The sequence below is a fragment of the Camelus bactrianus genome, chromosome X (genome assembly GCF_048773025.1).
Source record: "Camelus bactrianus isolate YW-2024 breed Bactrian camel chromosome X, ASM4877302v1, whole genome shotgun sequence".
Taxonomy (NCBI): Eukaryota; Metazoa; Chordata; class Mammalia; order Artiodactyla; family Camelidae; genus Camelus; species Camelus bactrianus.
Window position 1 is genome coordinate 104274774 of NC_133575.1, and position 22267 is coordinate 104297040.

The window sequence follows — 22267 nt, forward strand, 5'->3', positions numbered from 1 at the left end:
TATGTGTGGAACACCTAGGGCTCTTCTTAGTACTCTCATGTCTTGTGATTAGAGTTAACAAGAAACAACAACTCAATTCAGAGAGGACAGCTGATGGTCCAGGCCCTTCGGTAAATTAAGGTTGGAGTCATGCCTCAGGTCAAGCACCAAAACCAGCCAAGCTGCTGCCTCGGGGGAGGACTAAGAAATAGACAGCAAAAGGATGCAGAAATAAATACCAGCTAGACATGGTGACATGCTGAAGAAACCAGAACTGTAATAGTATTTACCTGATGACTTAATAACATCTCCCACCTCAGCTGGAAAGACAAACAACAAATTAAATGCTTAGGGCAAATGCCCAGTTTTACTAACAGAAATGTATAACGTTAAAGTTCTAATGCTTTTACTTAGCCTCTGGAGACAATTTTGTTAAGTAGCACATGCTAACAGGCTTTAGCAACACTCCATTCCATTCTAGAAGACAGCAATCTGGTCATTATTTCTTATTGATCATGGTGATAACAGGATTATATCTTTGGGGTGCAATCACCTTTGTTGAGAAAACGCTCAGAATCTTTTTGTTCTAGTAGCTTTTCAAGGTGCTTAATTAAGTCTGCTCTTTTAAATCTGAAAATAAAGAGACAAGTCATTAACCGAAAGACATGCAAAGAAACCATCATGCAGGAGCACTGCAGGGAATAGAAAGAGGAGCTTCATTTTAGAAAAGAATTAAAAAATGGGTGCTGATGGCAAGAGGCAATCCAGTAAATACAAAGAGTGTCAACCGAGGTTGAAGGCCCAATCAAACTCTGGCGTGAAGAGAAGTCCCCTTGAGCTTCAAGGAATGAGACAGGCAGCTAATATCAGCCTAAGTAACTGTGAAGATGGCACTAACTCTCATGAAGGACCACAGTCTGAGAAACATAAGGCAGGGCCTGTACCCACCCCTCTACCCCAGCACTGCACTGGGCCCAACTCCTTAAAAACATCGGAGCGTTCCTTTTACACCCACCTTGCTGCTTCCTTGATGGCAAATTCAACATATTGTGTCCTCACTTCTAGAGATCCTTGGGCTCCATCAAGCAGTGTGAAGACTCTTTCATATTCTGAAGATATTTTTAAACATAAACCTTTAGCATTTCTCAAATATGAAGAGGAACTAGAACTCAGTCTTGGTGGATCCACTAACTCAGTTATCATTCTTCAAAGGCTAGAATGTTACACAGTATACGCCCAATCAAGTCACCTTAGAACATCTACTAATGAAACTCTTGTAGACGATAACCAGATTAAGAGAGGAAAAGGAGGGGAAAGAGAGAAAAAGGAAAAGAAAAAAAAGAAGGAAAAAGCGTCATAGTGTCACATTTTAGTCAAACTAAAGAGGAACCATCCTCAGTTATGTGAAAGCTTGCTTCTGGCAACGAATGAGCCTTAAGAGGTAGGTTGAATCTATTCTAAATCATAGAATGAGAGAGTCTTCCAATGGTTTAATTGATGGAAGTTGTTATTCTGCTTACTTCGTCCAAACTGTCGAATTTCCTTCATTAACTGATGTTTTATATCAGCATTCATTTCCACTGGACGTAATGGCAGTTTTTTTGGCATCATTCCCAGCACAGACGTTGCCATGACTTTTGGGTCATCTGCAGAGAGATAGCTCGTAATGATTACTCCTACAAGGGCATTACTGCCAGCTTTTGAATCACTCCATCCTTGCCAAGGCTGCTTAAGTCACTGGACAGAGAATCCAATTGGTCAGGTGGAATACCATCTCCTGCCATATTCATAAGCTCTGGTGGAGCAGATTTTCATAAGAAGGACTCACATGGGGTGTGACCAATTTCCTTCCTCTCCTCATGGATATTGTGAATGACAGGGCCTTCTGGGAACCTACTCTAGAGATTGAGCTGCAATTAGGTATCTTACATCAAGCCTACATGGACATCCTCAGTTTCTAAAGCCGTTTATTTCATAGTAGGAGGATATGCCAGAGAGAACCCTCAGAATTGAAAATTTCTCAGGGGGAGTCAGAGAATAGGTGGAAAATGGGCAAACGAAATACTTAACAATTTGAATTCGTATTGAGAAAGAAGCAGGCAGGCATGGGACAGAGAGGAGGGGAGGGAGCCCCAGAGGACCACGTGGTCGGGGAGGGCCTTCTGATTCTCAGGGGGTGTCCTGTGGGCAGAGCCTGGAGGAGGAGAGAGAGCCAGCCTGTGCACACGCAGAGCAAGAGCTCCGGGCCGCGGCAAGGGCAAGCGCCGGGCCCCGGGGAGGGGACTGGCCAGCGACCAGAGAGTAAAGGACAGAGGCAGAGAGAGCAGGGAGGAGACGACAGGACACGTGTTAGGAGAGGACGGCGGGGCCAGGTCTCGCAGAGCTTGGAGACCAGCGTCGGGAGTTCAGATTGTGTTCTGAGTGCCCAGGAAAGGTGATGATGTGTTTTCCAGATGAACGTGGCATGATCTGATTTCTGTGTCAGCATGATCACTCCAGCTGCAGGGTTAGACAGTGAGGGTCAGACCCCTGGCCAGAATGGGAATCAGACAGATCAGATAAGAAGCTATTATCGTATCTGGGTGAAAGATCATGTCAGAGTGGACTGGAGGGATAGAGAAAAATGGTGAGATTCAGGAATTTTTACAGTAGTACTTACAGGGGAAATGGCAAGGAAAAGCAGAAAAAAAGAATGAAAGGGGGGTTACCGATATGAGAAGAAAGCCAGCAGATCGCGGAGTATGGGAATCCAAGAAAGTTTCCATGAAGGAGGGAGTGAACAACTGTGTCAAACATGGCTGAGACATCAATGGCAACCTCAACCAAAACTGGTGTCCTTGATGAGAACAACTCCCGCAAAGTGGAGGAGGCAGAATCCAGACCCTGCTGGGTAAGGTCATGAAGAGGAGGTGAGAATAGTCATTCTTACTATCTTCCACGGACATGGATAGGGCCCCGGAATGGGATTCTCCCTCTTCGTCCTGTTTCATTGGCAGCAGGCCCATGCTCGGCTTTTCCTCAGATAAAGAGGGACTCTCGGGTTCTCCACAAAGTTCCATTTGGTTTTCAGGCCCTACAGCAAACTCCTCTGCTTCGTCACTCATCACTTCCTGAGAAACATCAATGAACACGTTCCATTCACAGCAAAACTCCATCAATCACAAAATTGCAAATATTTTCTGTATGTCTATACAACCAAGAATTTGAATCGCTAATTTGAGTTTTAACCACGGTCCAAAATTTACCATACTTCAACAAATACTCTCTTCAGGAAAAGCAACTTAATTTTAATCCGTCTATTTTATTATTTTTAAAAAAGAAGCTAACACGCAAGATGTCGTCCAAAGCCAAACATGGTGTAACCATGAGTAACCAGGATTCTTGGGGAACGGGCAACACTCAGCAACAAAAAAGTGGATTACTTCTTTGAAGGATGAGAAGCCAATTTGTGTCAACTCTTTTTTTTGTTTTTAAATATCTTGGGTTTTTTTTAATTGAGTTTTCTGGGTTTTTTTTTTTTTTTGTATTTTCGGGGGGGTGGTGGAAGTTATTGGGTTTATTTATTTAATTTTTTTTTCTGTAATAGAGGTATTGGGGATTGAGCCCAGGGCCTCATGCATGCTAAGCATGGGCTCTACCACTTGAGCTATACCCTTCCCCCCACCCCCAACATTTGTGTCAACTCTTGTTAGGAGAAATAATTCCTTTCCTTGGTCCTCATTTTAAAAGGCCAACATAAACCTGAGAATCTCACAGGGACAGCTGAAGAAAGGACAACTATCGGCCTTTATCCTAACATCTCTCCTGAACTGAGACCCAGTAATCCTAAACCAAAGAGTACTCAAATACAGTAGTATATAAAAGGGATATACATCCTGTCTTGATGAGATACACTGCAGGAAGGCAAGATTGGTTTAAAATTTTAAACTCAATGGTTTAACATTCAGAAATCAATGTAATGCATCACTTAACAACAACGACAACAAACCAAGGGAAAACCTTATGATCACTTTTATAGATGGGTTACATTTCAACAATTAGTCATGAAGAAAACTATCAGCGATTTGGAATAGACAGCAACTTCCTTAATCTGATAAAGTGTATCTACCAAAAAAAAAAAAAATCTATAGCAAACATCATACTTAACACTGAAATAGCAAACATTTTCCCCTGCGTTCGGACAAAACGGTGTCCACTAGCCATTCAGCCATGTACTGATGGTTCTGAAAGTGCAGCAGCACCAGGAAATTATAATCGTTGTAAAGTCTAGCCTGGAAAGGCAAACGTAAAACCGTCATTATTCACAGACGGCGTTACATAGAATATGCAAAAGAAGAAAAAATCATTAGCGTTAATAAGTGAACTTAATCAAGTTATTAGTTATAATAAAAACCGCTTTGTGGCCATCATCATTACCACTTTTCTTTTTCTGCATAACAGCAACAAGTAATTAGAATGCAAAAACGTAAATGCCATTGAAAATAGTATCAAAAACGTCAAATATCTAAATCTAATGAAACAGTGCTAGAGCACAACCCGAAAACTGTAAAACATCACTGAGAGAAATTAAAGACCTCAGTAAACGGGGAGAAATACTTTCTGCATGGATTGAAAGATTTGTTATTGAGTCATTATTGTCACTTCTCCCCCAAATGATCTCTACTAATCCCATTTAAAATCCCACTATGTTACATTTTTTGTGAAAATTGACAAGCTGGTGGTAAAAACAAACAAACAAACAAAAACAACAACAACAAAAAGTGCATGGAAATTAAAGGGCTTAGGATAGACAAGACGGTCTTTAAGGAAAAGAACAAAGCTGGAGGACATATACTACCAAATTTGAAGATTTACTCCAAAAGCATTCTAAATAAAACAGTGTGGTAATGGAGCAAGGATGGGCAAATACACCAATGGAAGAGGACAGAGAATCTAGAAACAAATCTGGAAATAGGGAAACAGCTGGATTTATGACACAAGGTCCCCTGCAAACCACTGTGGAGAAGATAGTGGTTTTAATAAGTCCACTTGATATGTACACAGGAAAAAAATAAACCTTGCTTCTTACCTCACCCCATTCCACAAAAATTTATTAGAGATGAATGGGAGATCTGTTAGAAAACTTAGGATATTACCCTCATGGCTTTAAGATAGGCAAAGTTGTTTTTTTGTTTGTTTGTTTGTTTGTTTTTTGAGGGTAAAAAAGCACTAACCAAAAAATCACAGATTGTCTAATTAGACCTAATTACATTTGAAACTTCTGTTTATCAAAAAGACACTATTAAGAGGGTGAAAAAGCAAAACAGGTATGTAGAAGATACTCAGAACGTTATAGGTATGTAAATTGTATCAACATTTATATATTTAATTATTCATATACTCATATATATCTATATATGATTAATATACATGATGTGTATAAATACTTGTGCATACTTATCTATGTATACACGTATCTCCAAAAATCAGTGGACTCCAGAATATATGCAGAACTATAAGCCAGTTTTAAAATTCCAGTATAACTGAATCACTATGCTGTACACCAGAAACTAACACAACATCAAAAAGCAACTATACTTCAATAAAAGTTACACACATCCTAGTAAAATAAGAGCAAGAGACCTGAAAAGGCACTTCATGTAAGACATACTCAAATGGCCAATTCATATCTTCATTAATCAGCAGAGAAATGCAAGTTTAGTCATAACGAGAGGTCCCTGCACACCCGCCAGAGCGGCTGAAACGACAGGCTGCCTGTACAGCAAGTGTGTGTATGTGGTACAACTGGAACACTCACCCACTGCAGGTTGAACCCAGATCTCCACCCAGAAGCTCAAGGACGTAGCTGAAAAGTTGGCTAGAAATCTCTCAAGGCTGAGATAAAGAAATCAAGAAAACACACACACACAAACTGAGCAATCTGGTTTGAGCTGAAGCTACGCAATTCTTGGAGCTATAGGAAGCATGAACTAATGGGGCGTTTCTTTAAGGTGTTGCTGTTTCAACAGCTCAGCCTTGACTTCTCTCTGCAAAGAGTGTAAACTGCCCTTGTTTGTGTCACGAGGGGCACAGTTTCAGTATGACCCTGTGCAGGGGAGGAGGCACGTTCCCCCAAAAGGTAACAACAGACCAAAACAACAGACATCAACCTTGCTAGGGAAGAAAAAGCACATCCCCATGTATTGGTTGGCTATGGCTACTTCTCCTTTACTGAACTACTGAACTGCTTCTTCTTTAAATGCTCCTGACTTTCTCAACTACTATGTTCCTCTCATATTTAGTTATATCTTTTTATAGATTGAGAACATATACCCCCTATCTTTAATATTCATTGTAAATCCTTCCCCCAGCTTGCTGCAAGCTACTTGGTATTCTTCTTAAAAAATTAGTTTTTGCTTGTGTCAGCCAGGGCCTGTTTAAGACAGTTGGAATGAAATAAACCTAACACAGGAAGTAAGGAAAGAAGTTAAAAGTAAGGCAAGACAACACACCTTTCCCTATGAATGTTAAAATTAAATGATAGTTAGGAGTTATTATGGTCAAGATGACAAGAAAACGTGCCTTCATACACACTTCTAAAATTGCTGCAATTTTTCTGGAGATGACTAGTTCATGATTTCTTCCCATGCGATACTATTTCTACTAATAGAAATGAATTTCATAAATGCTTATATATAAATATTATATTATATATAAGGATTTATAAAATTGAAAATCACAAATAAATTGAATGCTTAACAACACAGAAGTGAATAAATATCATTATATAGCTATATGATTAAATACTTTGCAACCATTTAAACACAAGATTTAGAATAACATCAACTAGAGAAAAGGCTTCTGACATAAGTTACCAAAAAAGGTAACAACTTCTAAGATAAGTAGTATGATTTCAATTAGGGGTAAGAAGCATATTTTTGCGTGTAAAAAAAACTGCTGAATGCCCAGCAGTTTCAGTCCTGGGTATATATCTTAAGAAAAAGCAAAAACACTAATTTGAAAAGATACATGCACTCCAATGTTAAGAGCAGCATTATTTACAAGTGCCAAGATACGGAAGCAACCTCGGTTCATCAACAGATGAATGGATAAATGAGGTGTGTGTGTGTGTGTGTGTGTGTGTGTGTGTGTGTGTGTGTGTGTGTGATGGAATACTACTCAGTCACAAAGAAGGAAATCTTGCCACTTGCAGCAATATGGATGGACCTGGAGGGTATTATGCTAAGTGAAATAGCTCAGACAAAGACAAATACTGTGTGATATCACTTATATGTGCAATGTAAAAACTACAACAAACTAGTAAATTGAGAAGAAAAAAAAAACAGATTCATTGATGACGAGAACAAACTAGTGGTTACCAGTGGGGAAGGGGAAGGGGGAGGAGCAATATAGGGGTAGGGGGTTAAGTGGTACAGACTATTATGTATAAAATAAGCTACAACGATATATTGTATGACACAAGAAACATAGCCAATATTCTATAACAACTGTAAATGGAGTATAATCTTTAAAAACCATGAGTCACTATATTGTATACCTGTAACATACATAATATTGTACGTCAACTATATGCAAATCTTTTTAAAAGCAGAGATAAAAACCAAACTGCTAAAAGGAAAGATAACAATAGGTGGAATGTTTTATGGTTTTCCATTTGTAATTACGAAATTTTATTTTTTTCACAGTACAGAAAAGTTTTATTTTAAAAATCAGAATAAAATTATGTAACTAAAAGAAAAAGAAAAAACTCAGAGAAGTCTAAGATAAAAAAACCTCACTACCCCGAGGCTGAGGCAGAGCATCCAAGAAACAGCACCCCCTCCCCTGCCAGCAATATGCCTTAGAAATCCCAACTAAGACACCCCCTAAAGGCTGGGACGGACAACACCAAGAAGAATCCACCCCCTAAGGTGGACACAGAGCCCAAAGAAGCGTCCTCAGCCATGGCTTAGATAGAGGACCCAAGAACCAGGAGCCACCCCTACATAAGCAGGCTAAAGTGCCCAAGAAAACGTCCCCATCTCGGACTAAGAAAGAGCACTCAAGACAGAATCTCTGTCCTGGGCAGGGACCAATTTCCCAAGGAACAGTATCAGCTGCCCCAGATCACAGAGGGAGCCTCAACAAAGAGCTCAAACCTCCAGTGCTGAGAAAGCACCCAGAGGAAAGTTCTCTCCCCTGACAGCTGAGCCAGACCATCCCAAGTTCCACCTCGCCTCACAGCATCCGAGGAACAGCACCCCCTCGGGGGCGACAGCACCAATTCTAAGTCCTCTGAGGACAGAGACAGCGCTGCCACTAAGAGTCCCCACTCACGACGAGTGCATCACCAGAAAAGCTGCCCCATCAGAATGGAGACAGAGGGTCCAAGGACAAGTGCCCCCCGCCCCATGCTGAGCTGGGCGCCCGGGAGAGGCTCTCACAGCTGAGGGAGAGCCCCCAAGGGAGAGGGACCTGCAGCCCTGGGGTAACGCACCCAGGAAATGTCCCCTCCCAGGGCTCCGATGGACGCCAAGAAGCACCCCTCACCCTCAAGCCTGCGATGCGCCCCCGCCCCCGCCCCCACCCCCCCGAGGAAGTGACCCGTCACCGGTGGGGGAAGAATCACACAGGAAAACCCTCCCAGACCTGAGCTGGAGCACCAAGGGCAGTCTGTCCCCAACACGGCTGAGGTAAGGCAGCCGAGGAACGGCCACCCCGGGGCTGGGACCAGCCCCCAAGGCAGCGTCTCCTCAGAGCTGAGGGGTCCCTCAGGACGGGCTCCACCCTGGGTGGAGAACACCCGGGGACAGACCCCTTCCAGGGCAGCGAGGCAGCCCGGGGAAGAGATCCACGCTCCAAGGGTCAACCCTGACCCTGATGGAGGAGCCTGGAAGAAACTCACGAAATGGTGGTAAACACATGCTGCTCCACACGTGGATCCTTCTAGAATGTGCCCTGGGCAGCTGCTGGAAATATGCCTTCTAGGGAGCCTGGGAGTGAACTATACGGCGAAGTGTCTCACCACAAGCTGATGTTTCACTGCCCGAGAAGGCTCCAAGGAAGCCGCTGGCCACAGCTGCCGCCGGCACCCACCCTGCGCCACCGGGCACTGGAGACGCTGCAGCCTAGACAGGCTTCCGCCTCTGGAGCCTCTGGGCCAGCCCCCCAGAGCCCGGAGCCCGCTTCCCCCAGCACTGCCTCTGGCGCCCTCTACAGGCTGACTCCTGTGCCCACTTCTGCAAGAAGAAAAAAAAATTAAAGGGACCAGAACAATTCTCACAGATCAGGCCAAAAGGGTGACTTTGAAGCTGAGAGCTAAAAAATCCGAAACTGGCTCACTATATTGACAGCCAAAGAGGGAATTTATAGCATCAAAAGTGCAACAGATACTCATGTGGAGAAAGTAAAAGCATTTGTTAAGACAGGTGTCTACCAGAAACCTACAGTGCACATTATTCCTACGGGAGAAACATTAGACGTATTCCATGTAAAATCGCAGCAAGACAAGATTGCCACTGTCACCCCTTCTCTTCAACACTGCACCACAGGATTCCTGCCTTGTACCCTGAGGTAGTGAATAGGGCTGTTCACACACAGTGAGCTCTCAGACTGTTGAAATATGGACAAGCCGTGAGAATAGTGCATTTCAAGGAGTTGCCAAGCGTGTTAAATGTGACAATTGTCTGGGCATAGAGATCGCTGGAGAGCTTCAGTCAGTTCTGTCCCCACCACTGGCTGACAGGCTGCTGGTGTTCCCAGCTACTCCAGATGTGAGGTCATGGGTTTCGAGGCTACCATGGAGCTGAGGCTGGGGGAAGGGGGGGATAGTGAAAGTTACATCCTCCCAGAACTCACTGGTCCTATTGTGGTCTGGCCACTGTTTTTGAATAAATGCTCTTCACGTTGTTGCAAAACTTTTGATAACTTACAGAGTTTGCAAAATTTTTTTTGTCACAATATGTGCCCGTGTCCTCATTGTTCTTCTGCAAGAGGGGATTTTCACAGGCCCTGACTTCAATCCAGAAGTGCCTCTTCATATATGCTCTGTTTTAAACTGAGTGTACATCCAATGAATCAGACTGTGTAAATCGTGCATACTGTTTCTCTTTTTGTTCTGGAAACTGATATAGGCATTTCCTGCGTACTGTGAAGGCAGCCTGTCATCCAGGCCTCATGTGTTGCTTCTCTAGCCAACTGGATATAGTGAAATCCAGTGACGATGTGGGTGCAGACTCAGAAGGTGTATGTGTTTTTTATTTCGTGCAACAAATAACCCCAAATTTAGTGGCTTAAAAGTTACCCCAAATTCAGTGGCTTAAAGCAACACCCATCTCTTATTTCACAGTTCTATAGCTCAGAATCTGGATGGCTTTGACTCAGTTCTATGCTTCAGGTCTTCAGAGGTCAAAATCAAGATTTTAGCCAAGTTGTGTTCTTACACAAGCAGATGGAAAGATTGGTTCTCGGACTGGAAGAATTAGTGTTATTGAAACGACCATACTAGTCAAGGCAATCTACAGATTCAATGCAATCTCTGTCAAAATACCAATGGCATTTTTCACAGAGCTAGGACAAATAATTTTAAAATTTGTATGGAAATACAAAAGACCCCAAATAGCCAAACCAATCTTGAAAAAGAAGAACAGAGCTGGAGGAATCATGCTTCCTGACTTCAGGCTATACTACAAAGCTACAGTAATCAAAACGGCATGATACTGGCACAAAAACAGACACCGAGATCAATGCAACAGAATAGAAAGCCCAGAACTAAAGCCATGCACTTATGGTCAATTAATCTAGGACAAAGGAGGCAAGAATATACAATGGACAAAAGATGGTCTCTTCAATAAGTGGTGCTGGGAAAACTGGACAGCTACATGTAAATGAATGAAATGAGAACATTCTCTAGCATCATGTACAGAAATAAACTCAAAATGGTTTAAAGACCTAAAATGTAAGACTGGAAACCATAAAACTCATAGAGGAAAACATAGGCAGAACACTCTTTGACATAAGTTGTAGCAGTATATTTTTCTGGATCTGTCTCCTAAAGCAAAGGAAACAAAAGCAAAAATACACAAAGGGCCCTCTTTAAACTTAAAAGGTTTTGCACAACAAAGTAAACCACCGACAAAACGAGAAGACAACTTACTGAATGGCAGAAAATATTTGCAAATGATATGAGGCATTCATATCCAAAATATATAAACAGTTCATACAACTCAGATTCCAAAAAAAAAAAAAAAATCCAATTAAAAACTGAGCAGAAGACCTGAGTGGACATTCTTCCAAAGACTACATGCAGATGACCAATAGGCACATGAAAAGAAGCTCAGCATCACTAATCATCAGGGAAATGCAAATCAAAACCACAATGAGATATCGCCTCACACCTGTCAGAATGGCTATCATCATAAAGAACACAAATAACAAGTGTTGTGAGGATGTGGAAAAAAGAGGACCCTGGTACACTGCTGGTGGGAATGTAAATTAACGCAGCCACTGTGGAAAACAGTATAGAGGCTTCTCAAAAAACTAAAACTACAACTACCATATGACCCAGCAACTCCACTCTTGGGTATATACCTGAAAAAAAAAGTTATTAAAAAAAATGCACCTCAACATTCATAGAATCATTATTTACGATTGCCAAGATATGGAAGCAACTTCTGTCCATCGACAGATGAATGGATAAAGGAGATGTGGTGTGTATATGCAAGGGATATATTGTATATACGCACATGTACCCAGCCATAAAAAAGAATGAAACAATGCCATTTGCAACAACATGGATGGACTTGAAGGGTATAATGCTAAGTGGAGTAAGTCAGACAGAGAAAGACAAATACTGTATGATATCACTTATATGTGGAATCAAAAAATACAACCAACTAGTGACTATTACAAAAAAGAAGCAGGCTCACAGTTATAAAGAACAAAGTAGTGTTTACCAGTGGGGAGAAGGAAGAGGGGAGGCGTAATATAGGGGTAGGGGAGTGGGAGTTACAAACTCTTGGGTATAGTATTGGGTGTACGATTGTACAACACAAGGAATATAGCCAATGGTCTATAGTAACTATAAGTGGATTATGACCTTTAAAACTTGTGAATCACTATATTGTACACCTGTAACTTATATATCGTAGTACGTCAACTATACTTCAATTTAAATAAGTATAATCTGCAAAAAGAAAAAAAAGAAAAAGAAAAAGATTGTAGCCAAGCCGTGGGCTCATCTGGAAGATCTGGGGTGGGAAGCTCTTTCCAATTCATTCGGATTGTCAGCAGAACCCAAGTGCTTGCCGGATAGGACTGAAGTCCCGGGTTTCCCTCAACTCTAGAGGCCACTCTCAGGCCCTTTCCAGGCGGTCCTCTCCACCTCCAAGCCAGCAGTGGCACAGCGACTTCTCCGAGCACTTCCTCGCTGCCTCATCCGCCTGTGCTAACAGCTGGAGAAAACTCTCAGCTTTAAAGGCTCATGAGAGGAGGTTTGGCGCCCCCATTAATCCCACTTTGTGAAGGTCGAATGGTTAGTAATCTTAGTTACATCAGCAAACTCACTTTTGTCCTGTAATATGATGGGGGTAACACCATAGGGCTAAGGTCATGGGAACCTTTAATCTTAAAACTCTCGCAAGCAAGAGGGAGAAATTAACGGAGCAGGAGCCAGAGCCATGGGTGTGGAGCCAATTCCTCATGCAGAGTACCTGTGGCTTCAGGGCCTGCTTGAGTCCAGTCTCGTCCATACCAGCTCCGTTGGACAGGAGGTGCTTCTGCACATACCCTCCGCTGTGACTTGGTGGATCAGAAAACCCCCAGGTTAGGACCGGCAGCTCAGGTGGCATGGCGACTGGGTGCCCCAAGGTCCAGCATTCAGTCTGTACGAAGGCCCAGCCATAAGCCAAGTGTTTCTCAAAAGAACCAGAATGACATTTATGTCTCTAGAAATGAGTACCAGTTCAGAGTGGGGTCCTATCATCATAGAGAAATAGGATTATTTCTCTTCCCCAGTGTACAGCCACCCTAATAAGCTATAGAAGACTGCAGTGAAAATCACAATTACAAATGCAAAATAGACAGTCTTCTATTTTTGATATTTGTACAATCACAATAAAAGTTGTAGGAACTGGTTTCTGCTGTAACACAAAAATTTTTTTGTAAAAGCTGTCCAAATAGAGTAAACTCTTTTAGTTATATCTGAGTAAGATTTAAAACTTAAGTTTTTCTTTTGGGGGTTGCTTTTTAAAGTTCAACCCCTATCTGCTAAAGTAATCATTACTGTTGATAAGATAAGGGTGGAGAAACCTCATTCAATTGCATCTGTTAACCATTATGTGAACTTTATACACTTTACTACTTTCAAAGCTTTTTTTGTTAATTTTACTTATCAAGAGAAACTATTTTTTAGCCCAAATATTCATATTTCATCATTTGTTTTTTTTAAATAGACTTTCTTCTTTTAGATCAGTTTCAGTTTCACAACAGAATTGAGCAGAAAATGCAGAGTTCGCACATAGCCCTCCCTACCCATACATACTCCCCTACCCTCAACATCCCTCATCAGCGTTGGATATTTGATACAATCGATGAACCAACATGGGCACATTATTATCAACCAAATTCCATAATTTACATTAGGGTTCACTCTTGATGTTGTACATTCTATGGGCTTTGACAAATGAATAATGACATGTAGGCACCACTATAGTATCATACAGAGTAATTTCATTGTCCTAAAAACCCCTTGTGCTCCATCTATTCATTCCTCCCTCCCTCCCTCCCTCCCTCTCCCCAAACCCCTGGAAACCATGATCTTTTTATTGTTTCTGTAGCTGTGCCTTTTCCAGAATATCATCTGGTTGGAATCGTGTAGTTTCTAGCTTTTTCAGACCGGCTTCTTTCACTTAGTAACATGTCTTTTAAGTTTCTTCCATGACTTTTATGGCTTGATAGATCATATTTTTTCACTGCACATCTATTTTTAAATTTACATATATGTACTTTTCATTGTTTCTAAGAACGTTTAAAGCTTTAGTTCTTTAAACTTACATAGTTATCAAAGGAATAAAGACAACCACAATTTAAGAATTAACTCAAAAAAATGCATACACCCTGCTATTAACAGCAGCATTATTTATAACTGCCAAGATATGGAAGCATCCTAAGTGCACATCAATAGTTGAACAGATAATGGAGATGCAGCATATATATACATATATATACATATACATATATATACACACATATATATACATATATATACATACACATATATATACATACATATACATATATATGTATACATATATACACATATACTTATATATATACATATACATACATATATATACACATACATATATATATACACACACACACACACACACACAATGAAATACAACTCACCCATAGAAAGAAGGATATTTTGCCATTTGTGGCCCTTCATTCACTTTCATTTTTCACTTCAAAAACCTGAATTTTATAACTGGCAGAGACATTTCCATTACATCAAAAACAACAAAATACCTAGAAACAAACCCAAACAAGGAGGTTACCTATACTCTGAAAACCGAAATGACACAAAGAAATGGAAAGATTTCTCGTGCTCTTGGATTGGAAGAATCAACACCATCAAAATGGCCACACTACCCAAAGCAATCCACAGATCTAGTGCAACCCCCATCAAAATACTCGCTGCATTCCTCACAGAACTAGAACAAACAATTCCAAAATTTATAAGGAACCACAAAAGACCCCGAACAGCCAAAGCAATCTTTTGTACGTCTCTTTTTTTTTCTCTTTCTTCTTTTTTTTCCTCTTTTCTTATGCTTTGAAGACTAGAGAAGGTCCTTTAACGTTTGTTGTAAAGCTGGTCCCGTGCTGCTGAAATCTTTTAGCTTTTTTTTAATCTGTGAAGATTTTGATTTCTCCATCAAGTCTGAACGAGAGCCTCGCTGGATAGAGTATTCTTGGTTGTACGTTTCCCCCTTGCATCACTTTAAATATGTCATGCCACTCCCTTCTGGCCTGTAGAGTTTCTGCTGAAAAACCGGCTGATAACCTTATGAGAGTTCCCTTGTATGTTATTCGTTGCTTTTCTCTTGCTAATTTTAATATTTTCTCCTTATCCTTAATTGTTGCCAATTTGATGACTATGTGCCTTGGTGTGTTCCTGTTTGGGTTGTTTCTATGTGGTACTCTCTGCGCTTCCAGGACTTAGGTGACTGTTTCTTTTCTCAAGTTGGGGAAGTTTTTGGTTTTTATCTCTCCAGAAGTTTTCTCATGTCCTTTCTCTCTCTGTTTTCTTTCTGGGACCCATACAATGTGAATATTAGAGCACTTCACATTGTCCCAGAGTTCTCTTAAACTATTCTCATTCCTTTTTATTCTTTTTTCTGTTCTGAAGTAGTGATTTCCACGAATCTGTCTTCTAGCTCACTGATCTGTTCTTCTGCCTCATTTAGTCTATTCTTGGTTCCTTCTAGTGTGTTATTCATTTCAGTGATTTTATTCTTCAACTCTGTTTGGGTATTCTTTATATTTTACAACTCTTTGCTAAAAACTTCACTCTGTACATCTATACTCCTCTTGAGTTCTCTGAACATCTTGGCCATCATTACTTTAAACTCTTTCTCAGACAAATTACCTATCCCCTCATCACTTATTTCTTCTTCTGGGATTTTATCTTGTGCCTTGTCCTGGGAGATATTCCTTTGCCACCTCGTATTGTCTATCTTTCTACGTGTTTGTGGATTCTTTTCACAGGCTTTGGGATTATCATTTTCTTATTTCTAGTATCTGCTCCTGGTGGGTGAGGCTGAACTAGAGGCTTATGCAGGTTTCCTGGCAGGAGGAGCCTGCCCACTGCTGGGTGAAGCTTGGTCCTGGACCTCTGGTGGGTAGGGCTGTGTCTAGAGGCCTTTGTGGCTTAGGAAGTCTGATGATGGGTGTGGCTGTGTTCCCACCCTGTACGTTGTTTGGCCTGAGGCTTCCCTACAGGCTGTTGGGTGGGGCTAGGTCTTGGTGCTAATGATCCAATCAAGATGTCAGCCTCCAGGAAAGCTCATGTAGATTAACACTCCCAGAATGTCTGCCACCAGCTTTTATGTTCCCTAAGTGAGCTGCAGCCATCCCCGACATCCCCAGGAGGCAGCAGGCAGGTCTGGCCCAGGTTCCTATGAAATCACTGCCTCTGCCCTTGGACCTGGTGCACATGAATTTCCATGTATGTTTCTCAAGCAAATGGAGTCTCCATTTCCCCCAGTCCCATGAGGCTCCCAGAGCCAAGCCCCCCGTCCCCCAAAACCAGATGTCCTGGGGTCTCCCTCTCTTCCCAATGCCAGGACCCAAGCTGGGGAGCCTGACGTGGGGTTTAGAGCTCTCACTCCTGTAGGAGGGCCTCTGACTTAACAAATCTTCACCTTGTGGGTCGCCCACCCAGGGGGTATGGGGCCCGATTATATCGTGAACACGCCCCTCCTACCGCCCTGCTGTGGTTCTCTCTTTATGTTTCCAGTTGCAGAACATCTTTTTGCTAGGTTCCAGTCTTTTTTCGATGGTTGTTTAGCATCAGTTGTGGTTTCATTGTAGTCACGAGGAGAGGCAAGCTCGTGGTCCTACCACTCCACCATCTTGACTCCATAGTTGATTTCTTAGTTCAGGAACATAGGTCAGTGACAAACTTCCATGGAACTCCACCCAAAGAAATTCTTTACATTCCAAAATGACTTTGTACTCTGAAAAATATCAGCCTTCCTCGTCTCCTGAAAATCTTTCATGGAATCATAATTTCTGTGGAAATCGGCATATGCCTTCTTTCTTGGTTTAGTCACTGCAAACTTATAGAAAGCTGCATCCCCCAGGGATATAACAAGTGCTCCAATAATATGAAATGACAGATGCTTGGCAAAAAGGCCACACATCTGAGGTGTTGTTAGAGAACTGAAAACCATGGTACATATTCTCAACACCAACATCCTTCCAGACTTCAAAGTTTATTTTAAGTACAGGGAAAACTGTATAAAATTATCATAGCAGTAAAAAATATTAAAATGAAATTGTTAGAATATTAGTGTAAGAAGCCATTTCACTCTTGACACAATTGTTTGGAAAGGACTGCTTCACAGCTTTATAATTTTAAAAATGTTTTTTAAACACCCAGTCAGAAGAAAGTCACTTTCAGTATTATAGAGTTCTTTACTATCATGCTGATTCACCTGTGCTTTGGAATCTTCATAAAACACTTTCTTTTGGACCATATTTGATTGCTAAGAAAGTTTAAACATTGCTTTCACTGCAATATAGAAATATCATTGCTTGGTTTTTCTTTCAGTGCTACCATAATAAAACTCATTTTTCATTTTAAAAAAATCCCATAACAGCAGTACTCATATTAGTGTTTGACTGAATAACCAGAAGACTGGAATCTTGAAGGAGCACATTTAGAAGCTGCCTACCACAGACGCCAAAAGTGGACAGCTGCAGCACTACCTCCACTCTGGGACAGCCCAGAAGCACAGTGAAGGGTAATCCTCCCAGAGGGAACAACTTTGAGCAGGGCAGTTGGTTGTTATTCTGGAGAAATGGCCAGAAGTACGAGTGTATAGCCATGCATAGGTCATGTCCAATTCATTGCCTGAAGGGTCAGGGACTTTGAGGATATGCGATTGAAAACTGCGGACAAGGAGGTCTGGGGGAAAGGTATGTGGATACATCTGTCCAGATCGATATATGATGTGAAGATACTTGTGCCTTATGAGAATTCTCAGCAAGTAAACTTAGTAGAACAGAATTTTATTAATCTGATAGATACGGTATTCATTATCTAGACGTCAATCACCCTCTTTCCCCAACAGTTGAGTCATAGCCCAATGGGCTCAAGAACAAAGTGGCCAAGTGGCAGGGTTGGAGGTTATGCTCAGCAACATGGGCTTCTGCTCACCAGGGTTAATCTCACTCTAATCACTGCTGAGGGCCCAATCTGCCAGAAGCAGAGACCAAACACTGAACCCCCAATATGGCACAAGTTTCCAGAGTGATCGGCCAGCTACCAGGTGGCAAGTGATTATATTGGACCACTTCCATTAAGGAAGGGGCAGTGCTTTGTTTTCACTCAGACACTTACTCCAGATACGGATTTTCCTGCCCACCTGTAGTACTTTTGAGAAACCAATATTTATAGACTTGAAAAATGCCTTATTCACCATCACAGCACTCCAATCAGCATCACTTCTAAACAAGGAGCCCATTTCACAGGAAAGGAGTGTAGCAATGGAACAATGTTCATGGAGTACACTGGTCTTACTATGTTTCCCCTCTTGTTGAAGTGAAATGACCTTTGGAAGACTCATTTATGTTTCTAGCTAGGTGGAAATAACTTCAAGGGCTGGGACAGCAGCCACTAGGAGATGGTAATGCTCTATCTAAGCATTTGTATGCACAGATATATGGTGCTACTTCTCCCATCAAATGGGTTCATGGGTTCTGCAATCAAGGTATGTAATTGAGAGTGCCTCTCCTCACCCCTAGTGATAACAATAGAAAATTTTTGTTTCTTGTCCCTACAACAAGAGCTCTAGCTCTTCTGAGCTAGAGGTCTTAGTTCCAAAGAAGGAAAGAAGTGCATTCATGAGGGGATACAACAATGACTCCATTGAATGGGAAACTGAAACTTCCAGCTGACCACTTTGGACTCCCCAGCCTTCTCAATCAACAAGGGAAGAAGGGCTGTACTATCCTGGCTGGGGTGACTTAACCTGACTATCAAAGGCATATTGACTTCCTACTACTAAAGGGGCTATGGAGGACTATGTCTGATGTATCTAGAGAAGTTCTTGGTACTCCCACATTTCTTGGTTAAAGCCAATGGATAGTGTATGTGTATCAAATCATCACAATGTACAATTTAAATATCTTGCAATTTTATTTGTCAATAAAGCTGGGGGAAGTCAATGGATAATTATAATAACCTAATTGAGGCAGAACATCTAATGGCCAAAGCATTCAGGAATGAATGCTGAGCAGATACTGATGACTATATAAAAAATAGATAAACAAGTTTCTTCTGTACAGCACAGAGAACTATATTCAATATCTTGTAGTAACCTATATTGGAAAAGAATCTGAAAATGAATATATATGTATGTGTATGACTGAAACATGCTATACACCAGAAATTGACACAACATTGTAAACTGACTATACTTCAATTTTTTTAATGTTATTAATTTAAAAAAAAAGAATGAACGCTGAGTCATCTCCCCAGGTAAAGGACCATGAAAAGCAGAGTGCTGGCTGAGGACAAGGATATTGAAAGAAGGCAGTTATAAATACCAGCAATGTGACCTACTGCAGAAACCAGGACTGTAACAGTATTATTCTGATGAATTAATAACATATCCCCCTCAAGGGGAAAACAATTAAGAAAGTGAACTATATTTTCAAAAGAAATTCTTAGGGCCAAAGCCAGATTTTACTGACAGAGAATCATAGCATTAAAAAGCTCCCCTCCTTTTTCTTAACCTTTGGAAGGCAATTCCCTGAAGCTTCCCTAGGAAACTTTGGCAATATCCAGCACCATCCTACAGCACAGCAAACTTGTCCTGTTTCTCACTGAGAGCTGTAATAACAGGATTATGTTCTGATGTGATTAGCTTTGTCACGAAGATGGTGGGAATTTATTTTTCCAGTACCTTCTCAAGGTCCTGAATCCTCTTTTAACCTGAAAATAAACAGACATTTCATTAACCAAAAGATGCCTACAACACCTATGTTGTATAAGACATTGTGAGGGATACAAAAAGGATTATACAATGAATCCTCATGGAAAGTTGCAGGATACAAAAATCAACACACAAAAATCAGTTGCATTTCTATACACTAACAATAAACAATCTGAAATGGAAATTAAGAAAACAATTCCATCTACAATGGCATCATAAAGAACAAAATAATTAGAAATAAACCTAACAAGGAAGGTGAAAGATTTTTACACTGAAAAGTATAAAACATTGCTGAAAGAAATTAGAGAAGACACAAATAAATGGAAAGACATTCCACTTTCATGAATTGGAAGATTTAATATTGTTAAGATGTTCATACTACCGAAAGCAATCTATAATGTAATTCTTATTAAAACCCCAATGGCAGTTTTTACAGAAATAGAAAAATTGATCCTAAAATTCATATGGAATCTCATAGGAAACCAAATAGTCAAAACAATTTTGAAAAAGAATAAAATTGGCAGACTCACATTCCTGATTTCAAAGCATATTACAAAGCTACAGTAATCAAAACAGTGTGTTACTGGTATAAAGACACACAAATAGATCAACGGAATAGAATAGAGATCCTAGAAATAAACAGTTATGTATATGGTCAAATGCTTTCCTACAAGGGTGTCAAGATCACTCAATGGGGAAAGGACTGTCTTCAAAGAAAATGGTGTTGGGAAAACTGGATATCCCCATAAAAAAGAATGAAGTTGGACCTTTATCTTACACCATAAACAAAAATTAACATGGAGTGGATTACAGACCTAAATGTAAGACCTAAAACTATAAAACTCCTGATAGAAAACACTGGGGAGAAGCTTCATGACATTGAACTTGACAATAATTTCTTGAATATGACACTAAAAACACAGACAACAAAAGCAAAATTAGACAAATGCTGTAAGTAGAGAAGGCTTGTTCAGGGAAGGGAGTTCATAAGTTCAGTTCACATGGAATGGGTTGAGTTTTAAGCATCTCTTAGACATGCAAGTGGAGATAACATGTATGCATCTTAATTTGAGTCTGGGACTCAGGAGCAGATTGTAACCTAGAAATATAATTTAGGAATTGTTGGAATACACATCATATTGAAAGCTCCAAGACTATGTGTGATCATCTAGGGAGAGAGTATATTCAAGGAAGGAAGGCCTAGGATCCAGATTTGGGGCCCTATAGTATTTAGTGGTGGGAATGAAAAGAAACAACTAGAAAAGGAGAATGAAAAGGAGAGTCAGTAAACAGGGAAGAAACCAGGAAAAACCCAAGGTTTCCATTGGCAGAATGAGTGAATAACTGTGTCAAATACTGCCGAGAAGTTAAGGACAACATGCAGCAGACGCTGGGGACTTGATATGACAGTTTCAGTGGAATGGAGGATGTAGAAGCCAGGCTCCACTGGGTTAGAGTATGAACAGGAGGTGATGACATGCAGTGAGTGAGGGCAGACCCATCCTCTTGTTGAGCCCATCATCTTCTACTGCCTCAGGAACCTGCTCCACCCTTCTAACTCTTGCAGCAAGTCCAAATTGTGCACCTTATTAGATTCTTCCCCTTCCATTTGCAAACATGTTCATACCTCTCTGTTACTGAAATACATAATTACCATCTTCCTTCCTATTTCATTAACAGCAAGGCCATATTCCAACTTCTCTTAGATGAGGAAGGATTGTTGGGTCTCTAGGACTTTTCGTTTTGTTTTCAAGCCCTGCAGCAAACTCATCAGCTTCATCAGTCATCATTCACTGAAAAAAATCAACATATTTCATTAATGACAAAAATGCAACCATCACAAAATTGGAACGTCTTCAAATATGTATACAATCATGCATTTGCACCATTAATATGGTTTTAATAATGAAGCAAAAATTTGCCATCCCCCAAGAAACACTCTTCTCAAAAATATGACTTCATTTTAACCCAGTCTAAGTGAAATAAGGGAATTAAAATACAAAGTGTTGTCCAAAGCCAAACATGGTACAACCATGATTAATCAGAATGTTTGGGGAATGAGAAGTTCTCATCAACCAAAGAGGACAAATGCATAATTACCCACTGAAGAAGTACAACTAATTCTGTATCAACCCTTTTTAGGAAAATCATTATTTTTGTGTCTTTTTATGCTTTAAACTCATCGTTAACAAATACTGATTACCACTTTACCCAATGCTACACATAGATGATGAAGGGTAGGGTATTTTGAAAATATAAGTCTTCTTACACCCAAACACAGGGAGATTCAAATATGTTCACCTAGGTACAGTGTGGAGGAGACTATACTTTTCTATGTTGTGGGATAAGGACCAGAAGTATAGAAGGTTATCTTTAAGCTGTTATCATCCAAGGATAACCAAAGACTTTGCTCCCCATTATTTGAATAAAATTGTGATAAACAATTTTTCCATAACATTTGCATTTCCCACAATAGAAGAGTACAAAGAGGGTGAAAATATTTCATTGAGCGTTTATTACCTAATAGGTACTATTCTAAATGCTCTACATGTATTAACTCAATCCTCTGCAGAGCCCTATCAATG

General features: G+C 40.6%; 2 protein-coding genes across 2 annotated transcripts; both read right to left on the reverse strand.

The window, feature by feature from the left end:
* Window positions 1–276: 276 nt before the first annotated feature.
* On the reverse strand, window positions 277–12806 carry LOC141576246 (uncharacterized). Its single transcript, XM_074358995.1, has 7 exons — window positions 12669–12806; window positions 12474–12529; window positions 8984–9197; window positions 2909–3089; window positions 1500–1625; window positions 995–1088; window positions 277–609 (listed from the first exon to the last, which is right to left on the reverse strand). The coding sequence occupies exons 1-7, from the start codon at window positions 12804–12806 to the stop codon at window positions 510–512; spliced, it is 909 nt and encodes a 302-aa protein (XP_074215096.1). The 3' UTR covers window positions 277–509.
* A 3825-nt stretch (window positions 12807–16631) lies between these two features.
* On the reverse strand, window positions 16632–16913 carry LOC123616163 (cytochrome c oxidase subunit 6C-like). Its single transcript, XM_045514892.2, has one exon. It carries the CDS (start codon window positions 16911–16913, stop codon window positions 16632–16634), a length of 282 nt encoding a protein of 93 aa, XP_045370848.2.
* Window positions 16914–22267: the final 5354 nt, after the last annotated feature.

Bases quoted from the DNA above. Each gene is read 5' to 3' on its own strand.
- LOC141576246 (XM_074358995.1), bottom strand. From the start codon at position 12,806: ATGCCACCTGAGCTGCCGGTCCTAACCTGGGGGTTTTCTGATCCACCA. The intron at 12,530-12,668 runs GTACTCTGCATG...ATCATATTACAG, and splicing joins AGCAGGCCCTGAAGCCACAG to GACAAAAGTGAGTTTGCTGA. The intron at 1,089-1,499 runs GTAAGCAGAATA...AAATATCTTCAG, and splicing joins AATTCGACAGTTTGGACGAA to AATATGAAAGAGTCTTCACA.
- LOC123616163 (XM_045514892.2), bottom strand. From the start codon at position 16,913: ATGGTTTTCAGTTCTCTAACAACACCTCAGATGTGTGGCCTTTTTGCC.